The 25,019-nt window shown below is 40.3% G+C and overlaps 1 protein-coding gene across 11 annotated transcripts in view; it reads left to right on the forward strand.

Moving 5' to 3' along the window:
* Window positions 1-25,019, forward strand: part of LOC143026595 (uncharacterized) — a 321,375-nt gene that overhangs the window by 15,556 nt on the left and 280,800 nt on the right. For all 11 annotated transcript variants that reach the window (XM_076187254.1, XM_076187255.1, XM_076187256.1 and 8 more), the window contains exons 2-9: window positions 3,576-3,743; window positions 3,839-4,226; window positions 4,355-4,510; window positions 5,773-5,943; window positions 7,045-7,163; window positions 12,090-12,244; window positions 12,934-13,051; window positions 15,846-16,012. In XM_076187254.1, coding sequence (XP_076043369.1) covers window positions 3,584-3,743; window positions 3,839-4,226; window positions 4,355-4,510; window positions 5,773-5,943; window positions 7,045-7,163; window positions 12,090-12,244; window positions 12,934-13,051; window positions 15,846-16,012 — 1,434 coding nt within the window. In that variant the 5' untranslated portion in view covers window positions 3,576-3,583. The remainder of the gene's footprint in view (window positions 1-3,575; window positions 3,744-3,838; window positions 4,227-4,354; window positions 4,511-5,772; window positions 5,944-7,044; window positions 7,164-12,089; window positions 12,245-12,933; window positions 13,052-15,845; window positions 16,013-25,019) is intronic.

The following is a 25,019-nucleotide window of genomic DNA, read 5'->3' on the forward strand; positions in this document are numbered from 1 at the left end:
AGTATTTTCCTTGACCCATTGTGTTAAGGTATATTTGATGGTCATATCCAGCAGAATGTTGTTCGAGAGTTCTTCTCCCCCCTTTACTATCATTTCTTCCCAGATTATATCCTTTGCATTAAAATCACCCATATTTACTATGTTACCACCCTCCTTCAGTAACTTGTTTAGCACATTCATTGTGTCTTCCAGTAATTAAGAATGATCACTATCAGACCAAGCCTGTGTTTTTGGTGGCACATATACTGCTACAAATTTTCTACTTTTCATATTTTTATTTACGACTTTAATCATAATTAATTCCACATTATATTTTCCCCCATTTATCTTTGTCACATTTAAACCCTTTTTTGTCAGTATCATGACACCTGATCCCTGTTTGTTCTATTTTTCGCCCAGTGGCCGTATAGACCTTGTCCCACCATACTTGTTGATATTGGGCCTTTCAGTTTTGTCTCCACAATTCCCATGATATCTGGTTTTTCTATTTCCAGATAGTCGTTTAGTTCATTATTTCCAGAGATCATACCGTCAATATTTGTATGTGCCACTTTTAGTTTCATATTTTCTTCACTTTTTTGGTTTAAGTTTCCATTTTTCTGATGTACAGTTTTTTCATTGTGTCTGCAGGAAGTTTATTCCACTCATTTACTAAATGGTTGGTGGAGTTGTCTCTACCCACTTCCAAATTAAATATATTTCCTGACAGTTTTAGACCATTATAACTTTTCTGATTTGCAATCAGTGTCAAAATTTCATCACTTTTGGTATTGTCAATTCCCTTTTGAATCTTAAAAACATGTATCAAATCACCCCTGAGTCTAAGCTTTTTTAGGGAAAATGGATTCATATAATTTAGTCAGTTTTTGTATGATTTATTTCTGAAATTTGTAATTGTTTTGTGGCTCACCATAGTACTTTTTCCAATCAGCCAATGTCTTTAATGAAATTCAGTGACCATACAGAAACAGCATATTCCAAATGTGGACAAACTAACAATTTATATAGTTTGTTAATAGCAGATGGACTTTTAAAATCAAAAGATCACCCAATTTTCAGTCCTAGAATCTTATTTGTTTTCTCTGAGGGGGAAATACACTGCTTAGATGATTTGAAATCATTAATGATAATTAAGCCAAGATCCTTTTCACTATCCTCTTTTGTCAATGAATTTCCAAATAACTTTTAATCATATCTGTTATTTTTACCAATGTGCATAACCTTACATTTACATACATATACCAAAGGCTTTTTCCCCCTTACAAGGGAGGTAACCAAAAAACAAAGGCATAAAACCTACTCCCACCCATTCCATCCCCACATACTCCACTCCCATCTCTCCTCATACATTTACTTGGATTAAATTTCATTAGCCACTTTTCAGACCATTGGTATAGTTAATCAAATTCTTCTTGAATATCTAATTGGTTTAAGTGATCATTTGCCATTCTGCACAGTTTTGTATCATCAACAAATTAGGAAACAATAGATGTCCATGATCTATAGCAATTACATATACTGAATAGAAGTGACCCAAGAACGGAACTCTGAGGAAATCCACTCATAAAATTTTTCCATCTAGAAGTTTTGGCATTTAGAACAGCTCTGTTTAAGTTTGTTTAACCAATTAGTCCAGCTTAGTAGACTAACGCTAATTCCGTGTGAAGCTGATTTAGCAATTAGTTTTTCATGCGGGATGGTATCAAAAGCCTTTGCAAAATCCAGATATTATATTGTTTTTTTATCATGATTTGAGATGACTCTGTCTTAGAATTCTAGTACATTAGTTATGCAAGAACATTTCTAATCCATGCTGCAAATATTTCTTGTTGTGTTGGGGAGGTTTTGAAGTGGATTGTTTGATAAAGGTTAGTGTGTTTAGTTTGGGAGGTATTATAGTATTTTGCTTTTTCCCTGATCTGCTTTTTTGTGTGTGCAGGTTTATTTATAGAGATTATGGTACATGTAAGGTGGACCTTGGAATTGCATGTTTATTTTTCTAATTGTAGTACAGTATACAGGAAAGGAACATCGCTCATATGGTCCTTTCTTTTAATCTTCAACTTATCATACCTATTGTCAAATTCATGCTTGATTCTAACTTGGTGTATCCCCTTATTTTTCAGTTATACTTTGACTTGAATTCTTTATTGTTCCAGCTTGGGCAATGTTACCTTCTAAGCTGTTCCAAGTATTTATGCATCTATATGGAAAGCTGTATTACTTTTACATCCTTTAGACAATCAGTCTTTCTCAATTTGTTTTTGTGACCTTTTTAAAGCCCTTGCATCCCTAAGCAAGAGATCTCTTCTGTCAGTGTAGTCTATCACATGGAGTGACCTGAATACTGTAATCATATCTCCTTTTTCTCTTTGATATTTAAATATTGGCAGCTCCATTGCTTTTAGTCTCATGGCTTATCTGTGAGACTTTTTGAGTATATGTTGTTGTGAGAGTAATGGATTGATTGACCTATAAATTCATGCATCTACATGGAAAACTTTCACAATATCCTTAAAACACTGTCCTTTTCAGTTTATTTTCATGCATTTTGGTTTTTCTTTGACCCACATGAGGAAGTCTTCTTTGTCATAGTTCTTATTACTGCAAAGTGACATCTGCTTTCTTCAAATGTTGTCATTGATAATGATAGTTGCAGTTGTTGCTTCAGGTTACACAGACTAGCAACCTGCAGCCGTACAGTATCTGGCAATGGTTTCCAGGCTCCCACAGATCTCTAGGGAGAAACTTTGAACTGTTGTGTTGTATTAACCTCTTCAATACGAGTTGGGTTCTTGTGCACAGCATCGGCTGCCTGATGTACAATGATTCAGTGATGTATCGCACTACTCTTGTTATGAAATATAAAGTTACAGCTGTATTACTCATTCTCTTTCACCCTGAATGTTAATAACCATAGAAAATGTAATCAAGCCTGTTCACAGAATACAGTATGTAGGTCAGTCGGCTACAACTACAAAATAAATGTAATCAAGGCATCAATGCCAGCATCCTCATATATGCATTCAAGCCTCATGATGCTGATGTTGGTGTCTTATGGAAGGGGTTAGTTTGGGATTGTTTCAATGTCTCTGCCTGAAAGTCAGCTCGCCATGTGTGAAAAGCTGTAAGAAACATGGTTGGAATAGATAGAGGAAGATCTTGGACCTAGTAAGGAGACTGTCAGTCCCTCAGGGCTGTACCTCTTGATGGAGGTGAGGGGGTTGATGATGGGCTTTGAAAATTGGCAGCAGCCCCATTATCCATCTTTCAGGACTACTATAAATAGGTATCCATCATTGGTTCCTCTAATATTGGCAGTTCTAATTTAATTAGCCTGTCTTCATATGTTGTGTCAGCAGGGCTGGGAACCATTTTGGCCAAAACTCTGACTTTTCTCTAATTATTATTATTATTATTATTATTATTATTTACTTCTTTCTTTTTATTATTGAAATTCACTTTCCACTGCTGGCCCCATTCAAACACCCTGTCTAGATCTCACTGTAACAACCTAGAATTAGGTTTCTTTTACTCTCTTCATGTATGTGAATATATAATTGTTATATTTATAGATTGAAGTATGGAAACACGAGAGGGAAGTAGCCATAAAAATGAAAACTCTCGCAGCAGCACGAGCTCTAAGAAGAGATGCGATGATGGTGCAGGTGAAGGTGGCCTGGAGCAAAGTGGCTCAAGACCTACATCAGAAGATTTGACCTCTTCCACTGGTCCGGATTCAGGTTAGCAGGGATTTTATTGCCAATATATGAGGTCTTGTTTTTAATAAATGTTCATTTCTTTCTCAGGTATTAATTTATTTTCTTTGTTTTTATAGTGAAAGAAGAAGCAATGGATCTGGATGAGTCAGTGGCTGCCGCAGTGCAAAACAACCCAAGTATTACTATCATGCCCTCCTCCTCTTCCTCCTCCTCCTCAACATCCCAGAGCCCTTCCTCTCCATTTGCTACCACCTTTGCCACAGCTTTTTCCTCAGTATCAAGCTCTAACACCTACACAACATCTTCAAGTGCCCTTACATCCCAGTCCAACCTTGGTCCAGATATGATGCCCACTATTCCTCTCATTCCTGTTCAAGTGGCACGAGGAGGCTCAGTGGTTGTGTCTAAGGGTCGAGGGCTGAGGACTAAAGGACAAGCTGGGCCAGTGCCTTCGAGGGGAGGCATGTCCTTCAAAAGGGGAGTCAAGATAAAACGCCTTGGGTAGTGAGTATAGGAAATATTGTGTATTCAGGTATTTAGGTGGAGATTCTGGTATTGACACACCTAAATGACATAGTCCTTACATCTGCAGGAGGTGGCAAAGAACTAAGGACTAAATTTACACTTTTCAGTCGTGGTGGTCGTGGAACCAGAAAAATTGGGCAGTGTGTTACTGTGGAGGAGCGGACTACAAATGCAAATGCTGGGGAAGATTCTCCTGTAGGTGCAGAAGAGGAAAGTTTCTCTCAAGAGGATGTGTATATGGCTCCAGTGTATCAGGAGAAATGGTAAGATAGTGAAATCAGTCACCCCAGAGTAGTCATTAGGTTCCTGAAGTTTCATTGGCTGGGGAGAGGGGGGAAATCCAATTTTGGCTGGGAGTGACCCTCAAACCCTCCCATTTATCTCTGGGAAGAAATGTTACTGTTGTCCTTTGTATCATATTAGTATGGAACCATTTTTGGCACCTGCTGATTATATAATAGAGGACAGGAACAGTTGCCAGTTGTCAACTGATCTTGTGTAAAAAAGTGAAGGAAATGTTAAGTTGATGGAGAGAGAGTCTGGAAATAGTATCAAGATGGATTAAAGGGTGTTGATGGAATGGCTGGAACAAGGAAAAGAGAATGGCTGTGTATGGATGATACTTTGATGCATCCTGAAGGAATTTCTCCCAGTCTTCTCTATGCTCCTCATGAGGGGATGGAGAGCAGGGGTTGCCAATTAGGTGACAACCATAAATCACTACATATATCTAGAAAGAATAATCATACTGTTGTAAACATATAATGAAAATAACCAAAAACATAAATGATTCATCACCATTTTCTCTCTGCCATGTGCACACCTCAGCTGGCCACTCAATGGTGGGAGGCTTCTCAAACCCTAAGGCCTGCATTAACATGTACTTTTTTTCTGTGTTATGATATACTGAGTGAGTAAATGAGGAAGGACAATTTAGGTTCAGGAAAGGTAGATGATGCATAGATCAAATTTTATAGAAAGGCAGGTATGTGAAGATTTGGCAAAAGGAAAGGATACTTTTTGGGCAATTATGGCTCTTTAGAAGGCTAATGACAGGGTTGACTGGGAGGTATTGCAGATGCATGGGACAGGATTAAAGTAAAGGGCATACAAAAGTTTTTACATGTAGTAGAACTGGTGTTAGGGTTGGAATTGGCAAGATTTACTGGTTTGAAGTGAAGCTGGGGCTGCATCAGGGTTGTGCAATGTCATCAGGTTATTCAGTGTATGTGGATGGGGTAGTAAGAGAGGTAAATGGGGTGATGGGGAGAGAATTGGAGTGGGTTAATGAAAGGAGGAAAGTGGAAGGTGAGCCAGTTATAGTTTGCAGGAGACCCACAGGTTCTTGGTAAGCCTTCTCCATTTCAATTAGAACACAAAAGCCTCTTTTTTATTTATTTATTTATTTATTTTTTGGTGTAGCTTAGTCCTGTATTTTAGTTTATTTTCCAGGTGATTGATATGTATATTTTGTTGTTTTTTGAATTTGCAGTTTTGAGTTGATATTTGTTCAATTGTTTTGTAGGCAAGGCAAGTTATGTGGCCTTTGTTGCTTGGGTGAGTCGAGTCAGTTGGGTCAAGGTGACCTCATGCGCTACAACCCAACCCCAGGATATGTTGTTCCAGAAAAACTTGAACCCGTGGAATTACCAGAAGATGAGGATGATATAGCAGCTAGTAAAAACAGAAACCTGAAGTAAGTGAATACTGATTTGAAGTAGAGTTCAGTGAATTGGCTTTAACCCCATTAACATTGTGACCTATAAAAATTGTGGCAGACGGCATATAAATCCTTAGGGTGGACCCAGGCCATAGGGTGAGCTTGATTATTTCAGTCACCCTACAGTTTAGATGCACCCTTCAGGTGAATAGAATGAATAGATATTAGGTGAATACCTTGTAGCCTTTTGATGTAGCCAAAATAAAATCAAGCCTCTCTAGCTCTCTCTCTCCTGTCTGTCCCTCCTGTCTCTCTCAATCTCACCTGTGTCTTTCTTTCTATGTCTCTCCAGTTTTTCTGTCTTGTGTCTCCATATCTTATGTTTCTCTACCTCCAGTTTCTCTGTCTCTGTCTCTACAGTCTCTCCCACTGTCTCTCTATTCCTCTCCTGTCTCTCTCTATTCCTCTCCTGCCTCTCTATTCCTCTCCTGTCGCTCTCTTTATTCCTCCTATGTCTCCCTCTATTCCTCTCCTGTCTCTTTATTCTTCTCCTAACTATCCCTCCTGTCTCTCTCTTCTTCTAAATATCCCTCCTGTCTCTCTCTCCTTCTAACTATCCCTCCTGTCTCTCTCTTCTTCTATCCCTCCTGTCTCTCTCTCCTTCTAACTATCCCTCCTGTCTCTCTCTCTCTTCTTGCTCTCTCCTGTCTCACCTGTCTCCTCTCTCCCTCCTCTCTTTCTCCTCTCTCTCCTCTCTCCCTCTCTCCCTCCCTCCCTCCTCTCTCCCTCCTCTCTCTCTCCTCTCTCTCCTCTTTCCCTCCTCTCTCTTCTCTCCCTCCTCTCTCTCTCCTCTCTCATCTCCCTCATCTCTCTCTCTCTCTCTCATCTCTCATCTCCTCTCCTCTCCCTCTCTATCTCTCTCTTCTCTTTCTCATGCTCAGTGCTTTCTTTTGGTGTAGTTTGTAAGATGTCAATCTTTTTATTAATTGTTGGGACCCATGCTTTGTGGGCATAGTCAAGAATGATGGTGCACTGCAAGAATTTACCTGATCATGTAGAAGTAATTAAGTTGAATTATAGGTATTATGTGCATATTTATACTGATAAACTTACCTCTTCATGGTATTTCTTGAATAGGGAGAAAGGAAAGTCACCAAGGAAACAAGTTGGGGATTTAATGCCTGAGCCCGTTGATGAGATCACATTGGTGGGCCATCAAGAGCAGCCACCGATATCATCTCTTATTGATGAAGAAGGTGAGTACTGTGTTATTCACCATGTTGTTCTTGGATCATATGTTGGACCTAAGATTAACAGGTATTTATCTACAGGATGAGAGTCAGAGCTTGTATTTGATTTCATCTGTGACCACACGCACACACTCGCTCATACACTTCTTCTTCTTCATCTTCTTCTATACAACCATTCTCCATTCACCCCTGTCTTCTGTCCTCTCCTGTCCTTCCTCAACAGACATTCCCCTCTTCCCCAAAGCCCCCTTCACCCCATCCATCCACCTCATCCTAGGACGTCCCCTCATGTTCACTCCCTCCACATCTGCCTTCCATACCTCTTTTACTAGTCTTTCTTCACTCATTCTTTCCATGTGTCCAAACCATCCTAATACTCTTTCATCAACTCTATCTCCCAAGTCCCTTTCCACCCCTGTTCTCCTCACCTCCTCATTTCTCACTCTAGCTAGCCTAGTAACCCCATCATACTTCTCAGACACCTCATCTCAAACACATTCAAACTCCTTCTCTCTTCCTCTCGTATGTTCCATGTTTCTGCCCCATACAGTGCTGTTGGCACAATCACTCCTTCATACAGTCTGTTTAGCATCCATTCCTAAATGTCTATTCCTCATTACACTTCTTAATCCACCAAAGCATTTACTCGATTCTCTCAATCTACATTCTACCTTCACCTCCACTCCACCCTTTCCTGCCACATTTGCACCCAAGTATCTAAAACTATCCATTTCCTTCAGTCGCTCTCCCTTTATGCTTATTACCAGTCTGCTGCCACTTTCACCCCTTGTACATCTCATCACCTTACTTTTACCTACATTTATCTTTAGCTTTCTTCTTTCACACACTCTCTCAAACTCTGTCACCAACTTCCTCAATTCCTCCTCCAATCCTGCCACAAGCGCAGTGTCGTCAGCAAACAACAGCTGGCTCACCTCCCATTGTACTCCATTTTCTTTAACCATCTCCAATTCCTGACCCACCACCCCATCCATGTACAAGTTGAACAGCCAGGGCGACATAAAGCATCCCTGACGAAGTCCCACCTTTACTTTGAACCACTCACTCTCTCCATTTGTAATCCTGACACATGCTCTAATACACACATACATATACCAAGACTTTTTCCCCCTTACCAGGGAGGTAGCCAAAAAGGACAAGGCATAAAATCATTCCCACCCATTCCATCCCCGAAAACACTCCACACCCCTCCACCCTCCCTCCCATCTTAGCACCTCCTAGATGACGGGTCATCCCTGCACTCTGTCCACTGCCCTGGGTCAGAAGCAGTGTTGACATGCTCTAATACTCTCGTAAAAACTCTTGACAGTTCCTAGAAGCTTTCCTCCTATCCCATATATCCGCAAAACCTCCCACAGTACCTTCCTGTCTACCCTGTCATAAGCCTTTTCCAGATCCATAAAAGCCCAAAAAACATCCTTCCCCTTTCCTATAGCTTTCTCACATATCTGTCTTACCACAAAAATCTGATCTACACAACCTCTACCCATCCTCTATCCACACTGTTCCTCACCAATTACTCCCTCTGTTCCTCTTCTAATCCTCTCAATCAAGATCCTCCCATAAGCCTTCCCAATTACACTTAACAAGCTAATCCCTCTGAAACTACTACACTCACACTTGTCCCCTTTTCCCTTGTAAAGTGGAACTATACAGGCACTCCTCCAGTCCTCCAGCACTCTACCCTCTCTCCAGCAAACATTAAATAAATTAGATAGCAAACATTGTTGGAGCCAATACAGATCCTTGTGGGTACTCCACTGATCACCTCTTTCCAACCTGAATATTTTTCTCTGAGCACTACTCTCATCTTTCTGCCAATCAGGAAGTCCTCCATCCACTTTAGTAGGTTCCCTTGTATCCCTCCTATATGTTCCTTTTTTATTATTATTATTATTATTATTATAATAATTTTTTTGTGGTACTTTGTCAAAAGCTTTTTGTAAGTCCAGGAAGGCACAATCAGCCCATCCATTCCTTTCTTGCACTATGTCTATTAATCTTGAGTAGAAACATAATGAAAGAATGAGTGAAGAAAGACTAGTAAAAGAGGTATGGAAGGCAGATGTGGAGGGAGTGAACATGAGGGGACGTCCTAGGATGAGGTGGATGGATGGGGTGAAGGGGGCTTTGGGGAAGAGGGGAATGTCTGTTGAGGAAGGAAGGGAGAGGACGGAAGACAGAGGTGAGTGGAGAACGGTTGTATATGGATGATGTTGTGATTGCATGAGGAGGAATGGGCGGGGGTGGGGTGGGGTAGTATGTGTGAGTAAATTTTGACGCAGCCCGAAGGGATTTCTCCCCGTCCTCTCCTTATATGCAAGGGGGGATGGAGAGGGGGGGTCGCCGATTAAATGAAGCGGCCTTGCTGTGGATGTACTGTGTCTTGCGACACTGCTTCTGACCCAGGGCGGTGGGCAGGGTGCAGGGATGACCCGTCATCCAGGAGGTGCTCAGATGAGAGGGAGGGTGGGAGGGATGTGGAGTGTATTTAGGGATGAAATGGGTGGGAGTGTTTTTATGCCTTTCCCTTTTTGGCTACCTCCCTTGGAAGGGGGAAAAAGCCTTGGTATATGTATGTATGTAGAAACAGAATAAGTTAGTGGTACATGATCTTCCTTGTCTGAACCCAAATTGTCTTGGGTTTATTATATTGTTGTTTTCCAGGTGTTTTACCCATCTATTTTTGATGATTTTCTCACAAGTTTTGGCTATAGTGCTTGTTAGTGAGACTGGCCTGTAGTTAGTTGGTTCTTCCTTGTTTCCTCCTTTATATATTGGTACAATGTTAGCATTTTTCCAGTCTTTTGGTATTTTTCCTTCTTTAAGTGAGCAACTTATGTATTTTGTCCGTTAGTTCTTCTTTTCACTTTTTTTAGAATACAATTTGCAATTCCATCCGGGCCATGTGATTTCCTGACGTCAAGGTTTGATAGATGTTCCATTATTTCTTTTTGTGTTATTATTATCTTGCTCATGGGGTAAGATTGCCTTTCATTTCCTTTGTCCCAATATTTTGCTTTCTCTCTAGTGAAAACAGATTTGAAGTGATTATTCATGACTTTGGCCATTTCTAATTCTTCTGTGTATTCTATATTCCCTTGGCGTAGTTTCACCATTTCCAGTTTGTTTTTAAGTTTACCATTCACGTATTGATGGAATAGCTTGGGTTGCTCTTTGCATTTACCTATAATATCCTTTTCATGGTTCCTCTCTTTTCACTTTAACATACTCATTTCTATAGTTTATATATACTTGCCATTTTTCAATTTTTTTATCTTTTCTCCATCTTTTCCAAGCTCTGTCCCTTCTATCTTTTGCCTCACTGCATCTTTTGTTGAATCAGCATTTAATGTACATTCTAGCTTCTGTCTTGGTACGTGCCTATTCACCCCTTCATTGTAATTATCCATCAAGATATCCCATTTCTCCTCAACTTTTGTCTCTTCCATGTAAATTTTTTCCCAGTTTGCATTCTGGAAGAATTTCTTTTAGTTTTGCAAAGTCCATTTTGTTGTACATCAGTCTTCCTTTCCTATGCTTTTCATTTCTCTCCATGTATATTTCTTCCTTTAGTTCAGTCTCAATGAGTGGATTGTTACATGAGCTTCTTTGCAGATGATGCTAAATTGCTAAGGAAAGGGAGTAATGAAATGGATTGTGAATCACGACAGAGGAAGCAACAAGGTTTGGAAACTGAGCCAAAAGTGGGAAGTAGACTTCAACATTAAGAAATGTAGCATAATGGAGTTTGGAAAAAGTAAAAAGGGAATATCAGGACAATATGAAATTAGAATAAAGGAATTAAAGAAAGTGGGATCTAATAAAGATCTGGGAGTAATTATCTCAAATGACATGTCTTCTGATAAACAAAATTGTCGGAGAATCTTACAACTTGCTAAGATAAAAAAAAAAAAAATACTAGTCACACTAATAAGGCATAGACTGGAGTATGCTGCGACACTGGTCACCCAGTACCAAAAAGAATATAGAGAAAATTGAAAGAATCCAGAGAGCAGTCACAAAAACAGCCCCAACACTTTCAAACCTGTCATATAAGGAGAGACTGGCTAAATTGAAATTACCGACTTTGTAACAAAGAAGAGAAAGAGATGACCTACTGAACATCTATAGAATAATGAAAGACACAAAAGTCCTTGATAGAGAGGACTTTAAATTGGGATAAGAGAAATACAAGGGGACATGATAAGAAACTCAAAAAGGATAGTTATAGAAGAGACCTTATATATATATATATATATATATATATATATATATATATATATATATATATATATATATATATATAAATAAATAGAGTGGTAGATATTGGAACAAATTGGATAAAACAATAGTGTGTGCAAAAAACTATACACAAATTTAAGAGCAAACTAGACACTGAGATACAAAGACGGGACACCATGAGGATAGCTCCCCTTCCCGTAAGATATAACTAGGTAAATACACACACATGCATGTATTGTGCACACAACTCTTTACACACCTAGGTTATGTATTGTTACAATTTGGATCATATCCTAATTTTCCAATTGTCATAATTAGATTTGAATTCATGTAGTGTTCCAACTTGTGTTATATGACCTCAGTTATTCCAGGTATTTATGCTTCTGTATGGGAAATTGTATTTTTTGACATTCTTTAGACATGTCTTTGTCAGTTTGTTCTCATGACCTCTGAAAGCTCTCCTATCCCTTGCATCCCGATCTCTTCTCTCAGTGTTGGAAGAAAAATGTTTCATTAATTGTAGCAGTGTGGGTCATAGTGGTGGAGGATAGGGGAAAAAAGTCAATAGTCTTCTTGGTTTTTATGCACTTATTTTTTGAAAAACAGAATACCCTTAATTTTTTTAGACTTGTTATATAGCCTACCATCCTTTTCTTATACCCACAGGTCATTGTTATGCCCATACTATGTGTGCTCTCTGGTCATCAGGAGTTGAGTTGGCTGGTGATGATACAATGTCATGTGTTGACAAAGTAGTAGCCATGGGGTCTGCTCATAGGTGTTCCCAGTGTAAATGCTTTGGGGCTTCCATTCCCTGCAAGGTAAGTTGCATGTTTTATTCAAATATTATTTTGTTATGAATGGGTGAGGATGAAATGGATGGGGATGGGTGTATGCCCTTTGACTCAGGCTACCATTCTGCCTGGTAAGGGGAAAAAAGCCTTTGGTATATGTATGTATTCTGTTATTCAATTTTGATTATGGGAGGGGCATCAAAAAATGAGAGGAAAGGGTGGTGGCTAACCCCCCCCCCCCCCTGGTAAGGGGGAAGTGTCCTTGGTAAGATAGGAGTGGCATCATCATCTATATAAAATTGTATGTTGACACAAACAAACATTCTGAATCATAAGTCCTAATTGGTAGATTTTGATGTTTTGATTTGAGATTAGGGTGACATTTGCCAATTGACAATTGGAATGAGATATGTATAGTCTAATATGCAGTGAATTAGTATGTGCATTTAGCTGTGTCCATTATTTAGTCAGGTGTTCGGTTATTATTGGGATCAATAATGAGGATGTTCTTACTGTCCTGCAAGAAGAGTGAAAATAGTATCGTCTCTCATTTATCTTTCATTTTCTTCTTTTTCTGCATGGCTCAAATGCTTTGCTTTATTATTGTCGCTTGTTGTAATTTATGTAGTTAAGTAGTTGGTCTTTTTGTGTAAGTTTCATTATGAATTCATAATCATGTCCTCACATGTTCTTAACAGTATGACTTTGATTGGTAGGTGGATGGCTGTCCGCGCTTATATCATCTGCCGTGTGCCATGAGCATCGGGTTGTGCATGGACCTCAAGAGTATTGCCCTTGTGTGTCTTCAGCATTCTCACAAAGCCAAGGATATTCGTAAGTTTTAGTAACTGGCAATGTTGTAATGATATAGTAAAAAATGTATCTGAGGGCTGATGTGCAAGCATGAGTGGGTAAAGTTTTGACTTCACTGTTTCCCATATAAGTGGGGAAAAGCCCTTGGTATATAGATAGACAAAATGTCAAGGCTTAGGAGAGTCTGGAATGAAGACACCAACCAGAACTTTAGGTATTCTATCCAAAGTGAATATGTGTAGCTGCAGAGCCTCAGGTAAGGGATAGGGATAACCCTTCACCAACATGCCCAGATGTGAGTGACAATTAATGAGTTTTTGGATAGGTGTAAGGTCTGACTTTAATGTGTGTAAAAGTTAGGTAATGAAATATACAAGGGGAGAGGATGGTAGAGAGTTTGATGTGAGTCAAGGAGAGAGGCTTGAGGAAGTGGATAGTTTTAGGTATTTGGGGTCACTTGTGTTAGGAAAGGAAGGAGTAGTGGTGGAGGTAAAATATAGATTGAGAGAAGCAAGTAAATGCCTTGGGAGATTAAAAAATGTCATGAGAAATAGGCATCTGGGAATGGATGCAAACAGGAGATATGAAGGGGCAACTTGGAATGTAAGAGAGGCAGAGAGAAGTTTAAATGTATTTGAGATAAAATGTTTGAGAAGTTTGGTAGGGGTTACAAGGTGGGACAGAGTGAGAAACGAGGTGAGGAGGAGAGTGGGGGTGGAAAAGGGGATAGCAGATAGGGTTGATGAAAAAGTATTGGGATGGTTTGGACACTTGGAAAGAATGAGTGAAGAAAGATTAGTAAAAGGTTTGGAAGGCATAGGTGGATGGAGTAAATTTGAGGGGATGACTGAGGATAATATGGATGGATGGGGTGAAAGGGTTTTTAGCAAGATGGAAATGTCTATTGACCAAGTAAGGGAGGAGGCAGGAGATAGGGGTGATAGGGGAACAACTCAATATAGGTGATACTTTGATGCAAGGAAAGGTGGTGTTGTGTGTTGGGGGGGGAGAGGATAGAGAGTGGTTATGCATGAATGATATTTTGATGCAGCCTGAAGGGTTTTCTTTTGGATTTCCCACATGAGGTGACAGAGAGGGGGGGTCATTGATTAAGTGAAGTGGCTTTGCTGTGGATGTACTGTGTATTGCTGCATTGGTTCTGTCCCAGGACAGTGGGCAGGAGACAGGTGACCCATAATCCACAAGGAGCTAATATAAGAAGGAGGAAAGGGTGGTGGTTGGGATTGAAATGGGTGAGAGTGGCTATGTGCCTATTGACTTGGCTACCTCCCATATAAAGGGGAAAAAGCCATTGGTATATAGATAAGAGGGAGGATGGAGGGGTGTGGAGTGTATTCAGGGATGGAATGGGTAGGAATGATTTTATGCCTTTTCCTTTTTGGCTACCTCCCCTGTAAGGGGGAAAAAGCCTTGGTATATGTATGTATGATTTATGTGTTATGTACAATATAAAATATTTGAGATGTATTGATTATTGTTATTTTATGTTGAAAAGGATTTATATATATATAGTTTAGGCTGTTTTTGATACTTTAATTTTGTAGATGATTTCTAGGGGTTATTTCATTATTATTATTATTATTATTATTTTTTTTTTATTCATTCATTTTATTTGTGTGTGTGCGTGTGTGTGTGTGTGTGTGTGTGTGTGTGTGTGTGTGTGTGTGTGTGTCAAACTACCCACAGAAAATTTACTTTTATACAAAGGTGTGGGAGGGGGGGTCACCTGTATTGTAATGAATATTGATTTGTTTTCATTTGACAAAGAACTAGAAGATAAAGAAAAAATATTGATTTGCATCTATAAGGAAGGACAATAGAGGACAAATGGGGTGAATGGAGAATGGTTGTGTATGGATGATGCTGTGATGCATGAAAGGGAGTGGGTGGGGGATGAGGGAGTATGTGTGAAAAATAAATTGATGCAACCCGAAGGGATTTCTCCCTGTCTTCTCAATTTTTGCATGAGGGGACAGACAGGGGGTGGGGGTGGTCACCAATTTAATAAAGTGGCCTTGCTGTGTCTTGCAACACTGCTTCTGACCCAGGGCAGTGGGCAAGATGCAGGGATGACCTGTCATCCAGGAGGAGCCAAGATAAGAGGTAGGGTGGGGGGTTGATGGGAGTGGAGTTTATGGGGATGGAATGGGTGGAAGTGGATTTTATGACTTAGGTTTTAGCTACCTCCCATGTAAGGGGAAAAAAAAACTTTGGTATATGTATGTATCTATAAGGATAATAATGTATGGTTGTTGGATGTAAAAGCTACATTTTACTGTTCAACTTATTTTAGTGTCATTGCTGTGTTGTGCTTGACATTGCTACAACTTTTTGATTACTCTTAGGGTACAGAAGATAATGACCAAAATAATACAAGGTAGAAATTTACGATATGGAGACAGGTTTAGGCACTTTAATTTACACTCTGGAAAGATGAAGAGTGCAAAGTGATCTAATATAGGTATTCAATTGTGTCAAGGGCTTAACAAGTGTGATACAGGCAAGGTCATTATGTAAAGACAGATTGGCAGGATTCATAGTAATGGATTTCAAGTGGACAAATTTAGGTTTAAAAATGAAATGGGCAAGAACTGGTTTACGAACAGTGATTAATGAATGGAATAGACATAGTAGCCATGTAGTGAGTGCTGAAACACTTGGTTGTTTTGAGAGAAGAATAGATAACTATGGATAGGGATGACAGGTGGTAAGGGACATGGAACTGCCTAGTGCAGGCCTTATTGTCTCTTGTAGTTTCCTCTATACTTATGTTCTTATTATATATATATTGCAGTGGTAGATCTTGCTTGCATGATTTGTGAGCAGAGGGACAACCAGGCAAACATGCTCTTCTGCTCTTCCTGTGGCAATCACTACCATGGCACCTGTCTCAAGCCAAACGTTAATGTCACCATGAACGTCAGAGCAGGGTGGCAGTGTCCAGACTGCAAGAGCTGCCAGGTAAGTAAGCAGCAGTTTAAATGGAAGTGGCAGCAGCAGAGAGCAGCATGGGGTTTGGGCTCTCTTTGGTAATGGTGGAAATGATAAGGGTACAACTAGTGCAGGTTTTGGCATAGTAATGCAATGTAGTAAGATGTGATTGTTTGATTGATTGATTGATTGATTCGGTTTAACACTTGGAAAGGGCTAGGATGGTGCTTCTATACAGAGGACTTTTTGATGCAGGGAATTTAATGTAGTATGTCTTTACCATGGACTTGCTCAACCAGGTAGCTTTGAACTGCCTCTGCTTTGACTTCGTGACCAATTAGTGATGCTCCAAACTGCTTGAACAGTGAGCAACCCATACTCCTGGGAAAAAAAATAGTCAGAATAAATAAAGATAAAAGTGAAACCTAGTGGACTGGAAGAGATTTGTGGTGGAACATGGGAAAAAGTGCAATTTTTCAAATATTTCCATTGGAGGGGTTTTCTTGGTATCAGATGCTACCATAATCAAATCAACCCTGTCCTCTTTCTTTACTAACTCCATGAAGTACTCTGCCCATCTTCCCCTTACTACTTTCATTACCACTAGCATCTGTCACTGCACTTTTTTATTTCTCTCAGTGTGACTGCTCACTTCCCCAACACCAATATCAATCTGTTGTCCCAGGTCTCTCTTACAGGAGACCCAGGTATTTGGCAATGGCCACAGAATAGGCCCATAGGCCACTCAGGTAAGAAATATTGTGTTGTTATCTAAGAATAGTGTGGGACTGTATAGGGTGAGGTGCTCAGTGTCCTCTGTTATAGTTGCATCTAGGGCAGTTTGATTCTATGGCCAGGCCTATTCTGTGCTGGTACTGTCTAACCTTTTCCACATTCAACAAATCCCTGAAATAATCTACCCATCTTCTTCCTACCTTTGCTTCTGTCTACTGTGATCCACCCACCTCAGTTCTTTTTTCATCTCCACCTGAGTAATCTTTTTGGCTTTATTCACCTCCTTCCAAAACATCATCTATTCTTTTTGCACTTCATAGTCAGATTCCTATTTCAATATTTGCTCACCTCTTTGCCTCCCCCAGCTTGTGGTTTGCTTCTCTCTTCTTTCAGTACCTTGGATATACTACCATAGTTCTACTTTGGAACAGTCTTTATAAACTTGCTTCTTCAGTTCCACCACTGTGTTTACTTCTTCCCAACATTAATTGCTTCTCCTCTTGTTCCCTCCCATCTTCTTTGTCCCACATACCATGTCTACACACTTGATTGCTTCTTCCTTGAAACACCCACTCTTCTACTCTTGTTTACACGTTATTCCATATCACCCACATTTCTCTCATCTACTCATGGTATTCTGTCTATACCCTTCTCACTTTATTTAGCCTTAGCATTTCTCTACCTATTGCTTCCTGGTTACAGAGACTATCCTAGATGTAACCACCACATGGAAGTCTCAAAACATACATACATACATACATATATATATATACCAAAGGCTTTTTTCCCCCTTACAAGGGAGGTAGCCAAAAAACAAAGGCATAGAAACCACTCCCACCCATTCCATCCCTATCACACTCCACTCCCCTCCACCCTCTTCCCTCCCTCTTATCTTGGCACCTCCTGGATGATGGGTCATCCCTGCATCTTGCCCACTGCCCTGGGTCAGAAGCAGTGTCACAAGGCACAGTACATCCATAGAAAGGCTGCGTCATTAAATTGGTGACCCCCCACCCCCCTCTCCATCCCCTCATGCAGAAGACAGGGAGAAATCCCTTTGGGGTGTATCAAATGTTTCTCACACATAGTCCCTCTCCCCCCACCCATTTCACCTCTTGGATCATAACATCATTCATATACAATCATTCTCCATTCACCCATCTTCTGTCCTCTCCCATCCATCCTCAACAGACATTCCCCTCTTCCCCAAAGCCCCTTTTACACCATCCCTCCATCTCATCCTAGGTGGCCTCCTCATGTTCACTCTTTCCACATCTGCCTTTCACACCTCTTTTACTAGTCTTTCTTCACTCATTCTCACCATGTGTTCAAACCATCCCAATACTCTTTCATCCACCCTATCTCCCAGCTCCCTTTCCACCTCCATTCTCCTCCTCACCTCCTCGTTTCTCACTCTAGCCTAGTAACCCATATCAAACTTCTCAGACACCTCATCTCGAACACATTCAAACTCCTCTCTTCCTCTTATGTTCCATTTTTCTGCCCCATACAGTGCTGTTAGCACAATCACTCCTTCATACAATCTCCTTAGTATCCATTCCCAAATGTCAATTTATCATTACACTTTTTAATCCAAGGTATTTACTCACTTCTCTCAATCAGCATTCTACCTCCACCTCAACTCCCTTTCCTGCCATGTTCGCACCCAAATATCTAAAACTATCCACTTCCTCCAGTCTCTCCCCCTTAATACTCACTTCCAGTCTTCTGCCACTTTCACCCCTTGTACATATCATCACCTTACATTTACCCACATTTATCTTCAATTTCCTTCTTTCACACACTCTCCCAAACTCTGTCACTAACTTCCTTAATCCCTCCTCTGATCCTGTCCACAAACAACAGCTGGCTTATCTCCCACTTTTCTCCATTTTCTTTAACCATCTCCAATCCCTGACCCACTACCCTTGCATTTACCTCTCACACCACCCCATCCATGTATAAATTTAACAGCCAGGGTGACATAACACATCCCTGATGAAGTCCCACTTTTACCTGAAACCACTCACTCTCTCCATTTCTAATCCTGACACACGCTGTACTATTCTTGTAAAAACTTTACAGCTCCTAAAAGTTTACCTCCTGTCCCATATATCTGTAATACCTCCCACAGTGCCTTCCTGTCTACCCTATCATAAGCCTTTTACAAATCCATAAAAGCCAAAAAAACATCCTTACCTTTTCCTATAGCTTTCTCACATGTCTGTCTTACCCCAAAAATCTGATCTATGCAAACTCTACCTGTCCTAAACCCACACTGTTCCTCACCAATTACTCCCTCTGTTCCTCTCCTAATCCTCCCAATCAAGACCCTCCCATAAGCCTTCCCAACTACACTTAACAAACTAATCCCTCTGAAACTACTACACTCACACTTGTCCCCTTTTCCCTTGTAAAGTGGAACTGTACAGACATTCCAGTCCTCTGGCACTCTACCCTCTCTTAAACAAACATTAAATAACCTCACCAGCCAGTCCACCATCACTGTATCTCCTTTTTTCAGACATTCTGCATGACATTCATCCAGACCAGCCTTACCTACTCTCATCATTTTAACAACTGCCTTCACTTCATCCTTACTTATTTCTCCTCCATTTTCCTTACTCATCACGGTCATTTTCTTAGCATTTCCCACTGCAACTACCTTCCCCTCCCTATCCTTCACATTTAGCAACTCCCTAAAATACTCTCCCCATCTTCCTCTCACTGCCTTCTCTTCCATTATCATCTCTCCATGTGCACCTTTTACCTTCTCTACTTGATTCACCTCCTCTTCCTCTCGTAATTTCTTTCTCACTTTATTTCTACAACCTTCTTTGCTTCCTCATCCCACCACTCACTACCCTTCCTTCTATTTCCTACCATCCTCCTTGTTCCACACACCATCTTTGCACACTTTGTGACACCCTCCTTGAACCATCCCCATTCCTCCTCCAATCCTCAAAACAGCAGCAAAAAAAATTCCCCCTGAGTGACCTGTGGGCATTCCAGTTGCAAAAGCTAGTTACCTGGGAGATGGGGTAACAGACCTTCCTCTCCCTCCTATTCCACTCTCAGTTTTCCTTGTAGATAAAAGACCTGATAATCTCTTGCTCTCTCCCCTGACTTCATCGACATCCAGAATTCTTCCTATTATTCATTTGGTTACCACTTTATACTCCATTGATGCCGTATTAACCACCCTCCCCACCACAACCCTTTCCCACATATACTTAAGCTTGTCTTTCTTCATAAAAACTCTTCACTTTCATTAACTCCATTTCTAAACATCTCCAACATCTCTCCTCTGTAGTTCTGACCTGACACCCCAAACTTTCCTGATACTCCATCTATCAGCTTATCTCCTATCTATATTCTTTATACCAAGAGCCCCTTATGAAGGAGGTAGCTTATCTCCTACTTTAGTATAAAGACTCCACAAGACGACTACATTCGCATTCTTTCCAGTTAACACTTTAGATAAAAAAAATATATATATTCTCATATCTCTTCACTTTTTTCACTACCAGGCCCATATACACCCACAAAAGCTAGATCTCTCATCCCAATTTCATTGTTGCTCACAGAGGTAAAAAAAAAAAAAAAAAAAAAAAAAAAAAAAGAGGGGGAATGATAATAGAAGACCTTCAACACTTGACCAGTTTCTGTTCATTGATACTGCTGTGGATGATCCAGCAGTAACCATTCAGCAGGAGCAAGACACTGCCAAGACCATAATGACTTTCAAAAGTCCAGATCTTGAATCTCAACTTCACCTTCACCCACAGAGGAATACACCATGAAAATAGAAAAGAAGGATCAACCAGTCTATCTTACCAAGGGCTTTATCCTTTTATCAGGGAGGTAGCCAAGTCAACTTTCATCCACCACCCTTTCCTCTCCCTTTTATCTTATGTCCTCATAGATAATGGGTCATCCCTGTATCGCGCCCACTGCCCCATGGTCAGCATCAAAATATCATTCATACATAACCACTCCTTATCCCCCCATACCCTCCCTTACATCTTAGTATCATCTATACACAGCCATTCTCCATTCACCATCTGCCTTCTCCCTTCATTGCTCATTGCCCCTTTCACTCCATCCATCTATCTCATCCTCTGTCACCCCCTCAAGTTCACTCCCACCTCTCCCTTCCACACCACTTCTACTAATCTTTCTTCTCTTATTCTTTCCATGTGTCCAAACCATCCCAATATTCTTTCATCAACTCTATCTGCCATCTCCTTTTCAACTCCGGCTCTCCTCAACTTCCAGTTTCTCAGTTTGTACAACCTTGTAATCGCTACCATACCTCTCAGACAATTCATCTCATACATACATGCATACATATACCAAGGCTTTTTCCCCTTACAAGTGAGGTAGCCAAAAAGAATATATATATTATATATTATTATTATATATTATGGTTTAACGTCACACACTCCCCCCTATTGGGAGGCTAGGATGGTGCCTCTCACAGAGGGTTTGTAGCGTGGAATGTAATGAACCATGCCCTTGGTTCAATTTCGCTGGTGACAGGATTCGAACCACCCTCACCTCGACCTTCGCCGCAAGTAACGACGCCCTAACCCACTCAGCCAGCGAGCTTCCAAAAGAAAAAGGCATAGAATCATTCCCACCCATTCCATCCCTAAATACACTCCACTCCCCTCCACCCTCCCTCCCATCTTAGCACCTCATCTCAAACATATTTATACTTTTCCACTCTGCCTCTTAAATTCCATGTTTCTGCCCCATACAGTGCCATCGGCACATTCACCCATTCATATAGTCTTATAATTGCATCCATTCTCATATGCTTATTTCTCATGACACTTTTTAATCCTCCAAGCCATTCACTTGCTTCTCTTAATCTACTGTTTACTTTCACTTCCACTTCTCCCTTTCCTACCACATGTGACCCCAAATACCTAAAGCTATCCACTTCCTCCAGGCTCTCTTCATTAAGACTTACTTCCAACTTGCTGCCATCCTCTTCCATTGTACATCTAATCACCTTACTTTTACCCACAACCTTCAACTTTCTCCTATTGCATACCTTCCCAAACTCTGTCACTAACTCCCTTAATCCCTCCTCTGATCCTGCCACAAGCAGTGTCATCAGCAAACAACAACTGGCTCATCTCCCACTTTTCTCCATTTTCTTTAACCATTTCTAGTTCCCTGCCCATTACCCTTACCTTTACCTCCCTCACCACCCCATCCATGTACACATTGAACAGCCATGGCAACATAAAGCATCCCTGTCACAGTCCCACATTTACCTCACACCACTCACTCTCACCATTTTCAATTCTAACATGGGCTCAACTACTCTTGTAAAAACTCTTGACTGCCCTTAACAGCTTTTCCCCAATCCCATATGGCTTGAAAACCTCCCATACTGCCTTTGTATCTACCCTGTCATAAACATTTTCAAAATCAGTAAAGGCCCAAATACATACCTACCTTTTCCTAAAGCTTTCTCACATATCTGCCTTACCACAAAAACCTGATCCATGCAACCCCAACCTTTTCTAAACCCACACTGTTCCTCACCAATTACTACCTCTGCTCATTTCCTGATCCTCTCAATCAAAACCCTCCCATATGCCTTCCCAACTACACTCAGCAAACTGATACCTCTGAAATTACTACACTATCACTTATCATCTTTTACCTTGTAAAGCAGAACTACACAGTTCCTCTGTATTGGCAGTGTTGTATATGATATAGTAGTAACCATTCTTTTACCTTGTAAAGAAGAACTACGCAGTTCCTGTGTATTGGCAGTGTTGTATATGATATAGTAGTAACCATGCAGAAGACCATGAAAAAAGTACAACCCCACTTACAATATATATATATATGTATATATATATATATATATATATATATATATATATATATATATATATATATATATATATATATAGTAACTCCTCACTTAATGACTTACTCGCTTAACGACAAACTGCGCTTACAGTCTTACGACTTTCACATATTCATTGAACGACAATATATCATAGTTGCAACGCGCACAGTGGCAGTACAGTTGAGAGTGTGAAAGTGTGAAGGAGACGGCTAAAGTTACATTAGGATATAATGCTGTGATTACTGGACAAAGGAAAGGACTGATACACGAGATGAAAAAGTTGTTGGCCAAGTGCAAAATTACCGACCACAGCTACGTATACCATCCGACTCGCTAATAGCCGACCAAACCCGAACAAGAGTGGTTTTCGCTGAAATGCACAATTTTATATAAAAAATTAGCATATGGTTGCATTATTAGGCCTATTTTCTTTCAAATTTGTGATCTCCATGTAATTTGATCAAAGACAAGTAACGGTGACCAAACCCAAACAAGGACAGTTTGTACCGACCTTGGCTACATACAGTGGCTGCGAAAAGTTTGGGCGCAAAATTATAGGCGCCCCAACTTTCCCCTAAACTCAAAACATGCGAAAAATACAACTTTCCACCCAAACTTTTCGCTATTTTTCAATGCTAGCGTTTGTACCCGTATTTAGCCGAGACAATACACACTATTTGGCAACTCTGTTTAGGCGCACTCGATGTCACATGGAGTCAGTTTCTAAACATCTCTCACGGAGAGTAGTCTTTTTTTTGCGGTGGTCTCTGTTTTTGTGCCTTGATATCTCCGTAATGGGAAGTGGTAAAGAGCTGGAAAGAGACACAGTTGTTACAATCATAACCCTCTATAAGGAGGGTTATAAGTGTAAAGATATTGCTACTCGTGTGGGAATTGGAGTGCGTCAAGTGCAAAAGTGGACCAAGAAATTTCGAGACAAAGGAAGTGACATCATTCCTACTCCAAAGCATCGCTCTGGTCGGCCAAGGAAGATATCAAATCGTACTTCTACGGTTCTAACTGCCTCCTAATAACCGTAGGAGGCAGTTAGAACCGTAGAAGTACGATTTGATATCTTCCTTGGCCGACCAGAGCGATGCTTTGGAGTAGGAATGATGTCACTTCCTTCGTCTCGAAATTTCTTGGTCCACTTTTGCACTTGACGCACTCCAATTCCCACACGAGTAGCAATATCTTTACACTTATAACCCTCCTTATAGAGGGTTATGATTGTAACAACTGTGTCTCTTTCCAGCTCTTTACCACTTCCCATTACGGAGATATCAAGGCACAAAAACAGAGACCACCGCAAAAAAAAGACTACTCTCCGTGAGAGATGTTTAGAAACTGACTCCATGTGACATCGAGTGCGCCTAAACAGAGTTGCCAAATAGTGTGTATTGTCTCGGCTAAATACGGGTACAAACGCTAGCATTGAAAAATAGCGAAAAGTTTGGGTGGAAAGTTGTATTTTTCGCATGTTTTGAGTTTAGGGGAAAGTTGGGGCGCCTATAATTTTGCGCCCAAACTTTTCGCGGCCACTGTATACCATCCGCCAACCAAACCCAAACAAGGACGGTAATTTTGCTGAGGATAAAAACGTAACTTATCTTTGATCAAATTACATGGAAATCACACACTTTAAAGAAAATAGGTTAAATAATGCAACCATATGCTAAATTTTTATATAGAATTGTGCATTTGAGCAAAAACCGTCATTGGTTGGCTTTGGTCGGCGATTAATGAGACCCCAAAAAGTGTGTAGCCAAGTCCATATACATAACATTGTTTGTAACAACACCTTTGGAATTGTAGTGCCAAATTGATCTGAGAGGCTAATATGGCGGCCCAAGGAATGATGTATCAACAAGTACAGTTATTCATACAGTGTTCAATAACAAGATATAACTGGATTATACTACCTTACATTAGGTTAGAGTACCAGTATAGATCATGATAAAGCATGCAAAGATGATTCGACAGACACGCCTGCATTGGCGGTTGAAATGTCGCAATACATTTGACGTTGTTATCCAATAATCCAACTCAATAAGAAAAAAAAAAACTAATTTGTACTTACGATTTCTCAGCTTTCCCATAATACCCTGCCCTGGTTATGATATTAAAATAATTCATGAGACTAGTAGTTTTCAATATTTTATTTGAGTCTATTGCCCATTTAATGGAGTTTTTTTAGCTCATTTTTCACGTTGAAACAATTTTTTTTCGATTTACTGCTGAATGCAGGCCGCCAAGTTTGTCTTATGTTTTTATGTACCGACATGTAACTGATGATGTGATTGGTTGAAATTTACTATGATCGTAGTGACATTTTTATAAATTAAATTTCCTGCAATATGTAAATTTGGCCGTTTGAATGGCGTGCGCATAAAATGATGCAGTATTAGCGGTCGTCATCGACGG

This window comes from Oratosquilla oratoria, chromosome 6 (genome assembly GCF_046742065.1).
Source record: "Oratosquilla oratoria isolate Oo_2021 chromosome 6, ASM4674206v1, whole genome shotgun sequence".
NCBI lineage: Eukaryota > Metazoa > Arthropoda > Malacostraca > Stomatopoda > Squillidae > Oratosquilla > Oratosquilla oratoria.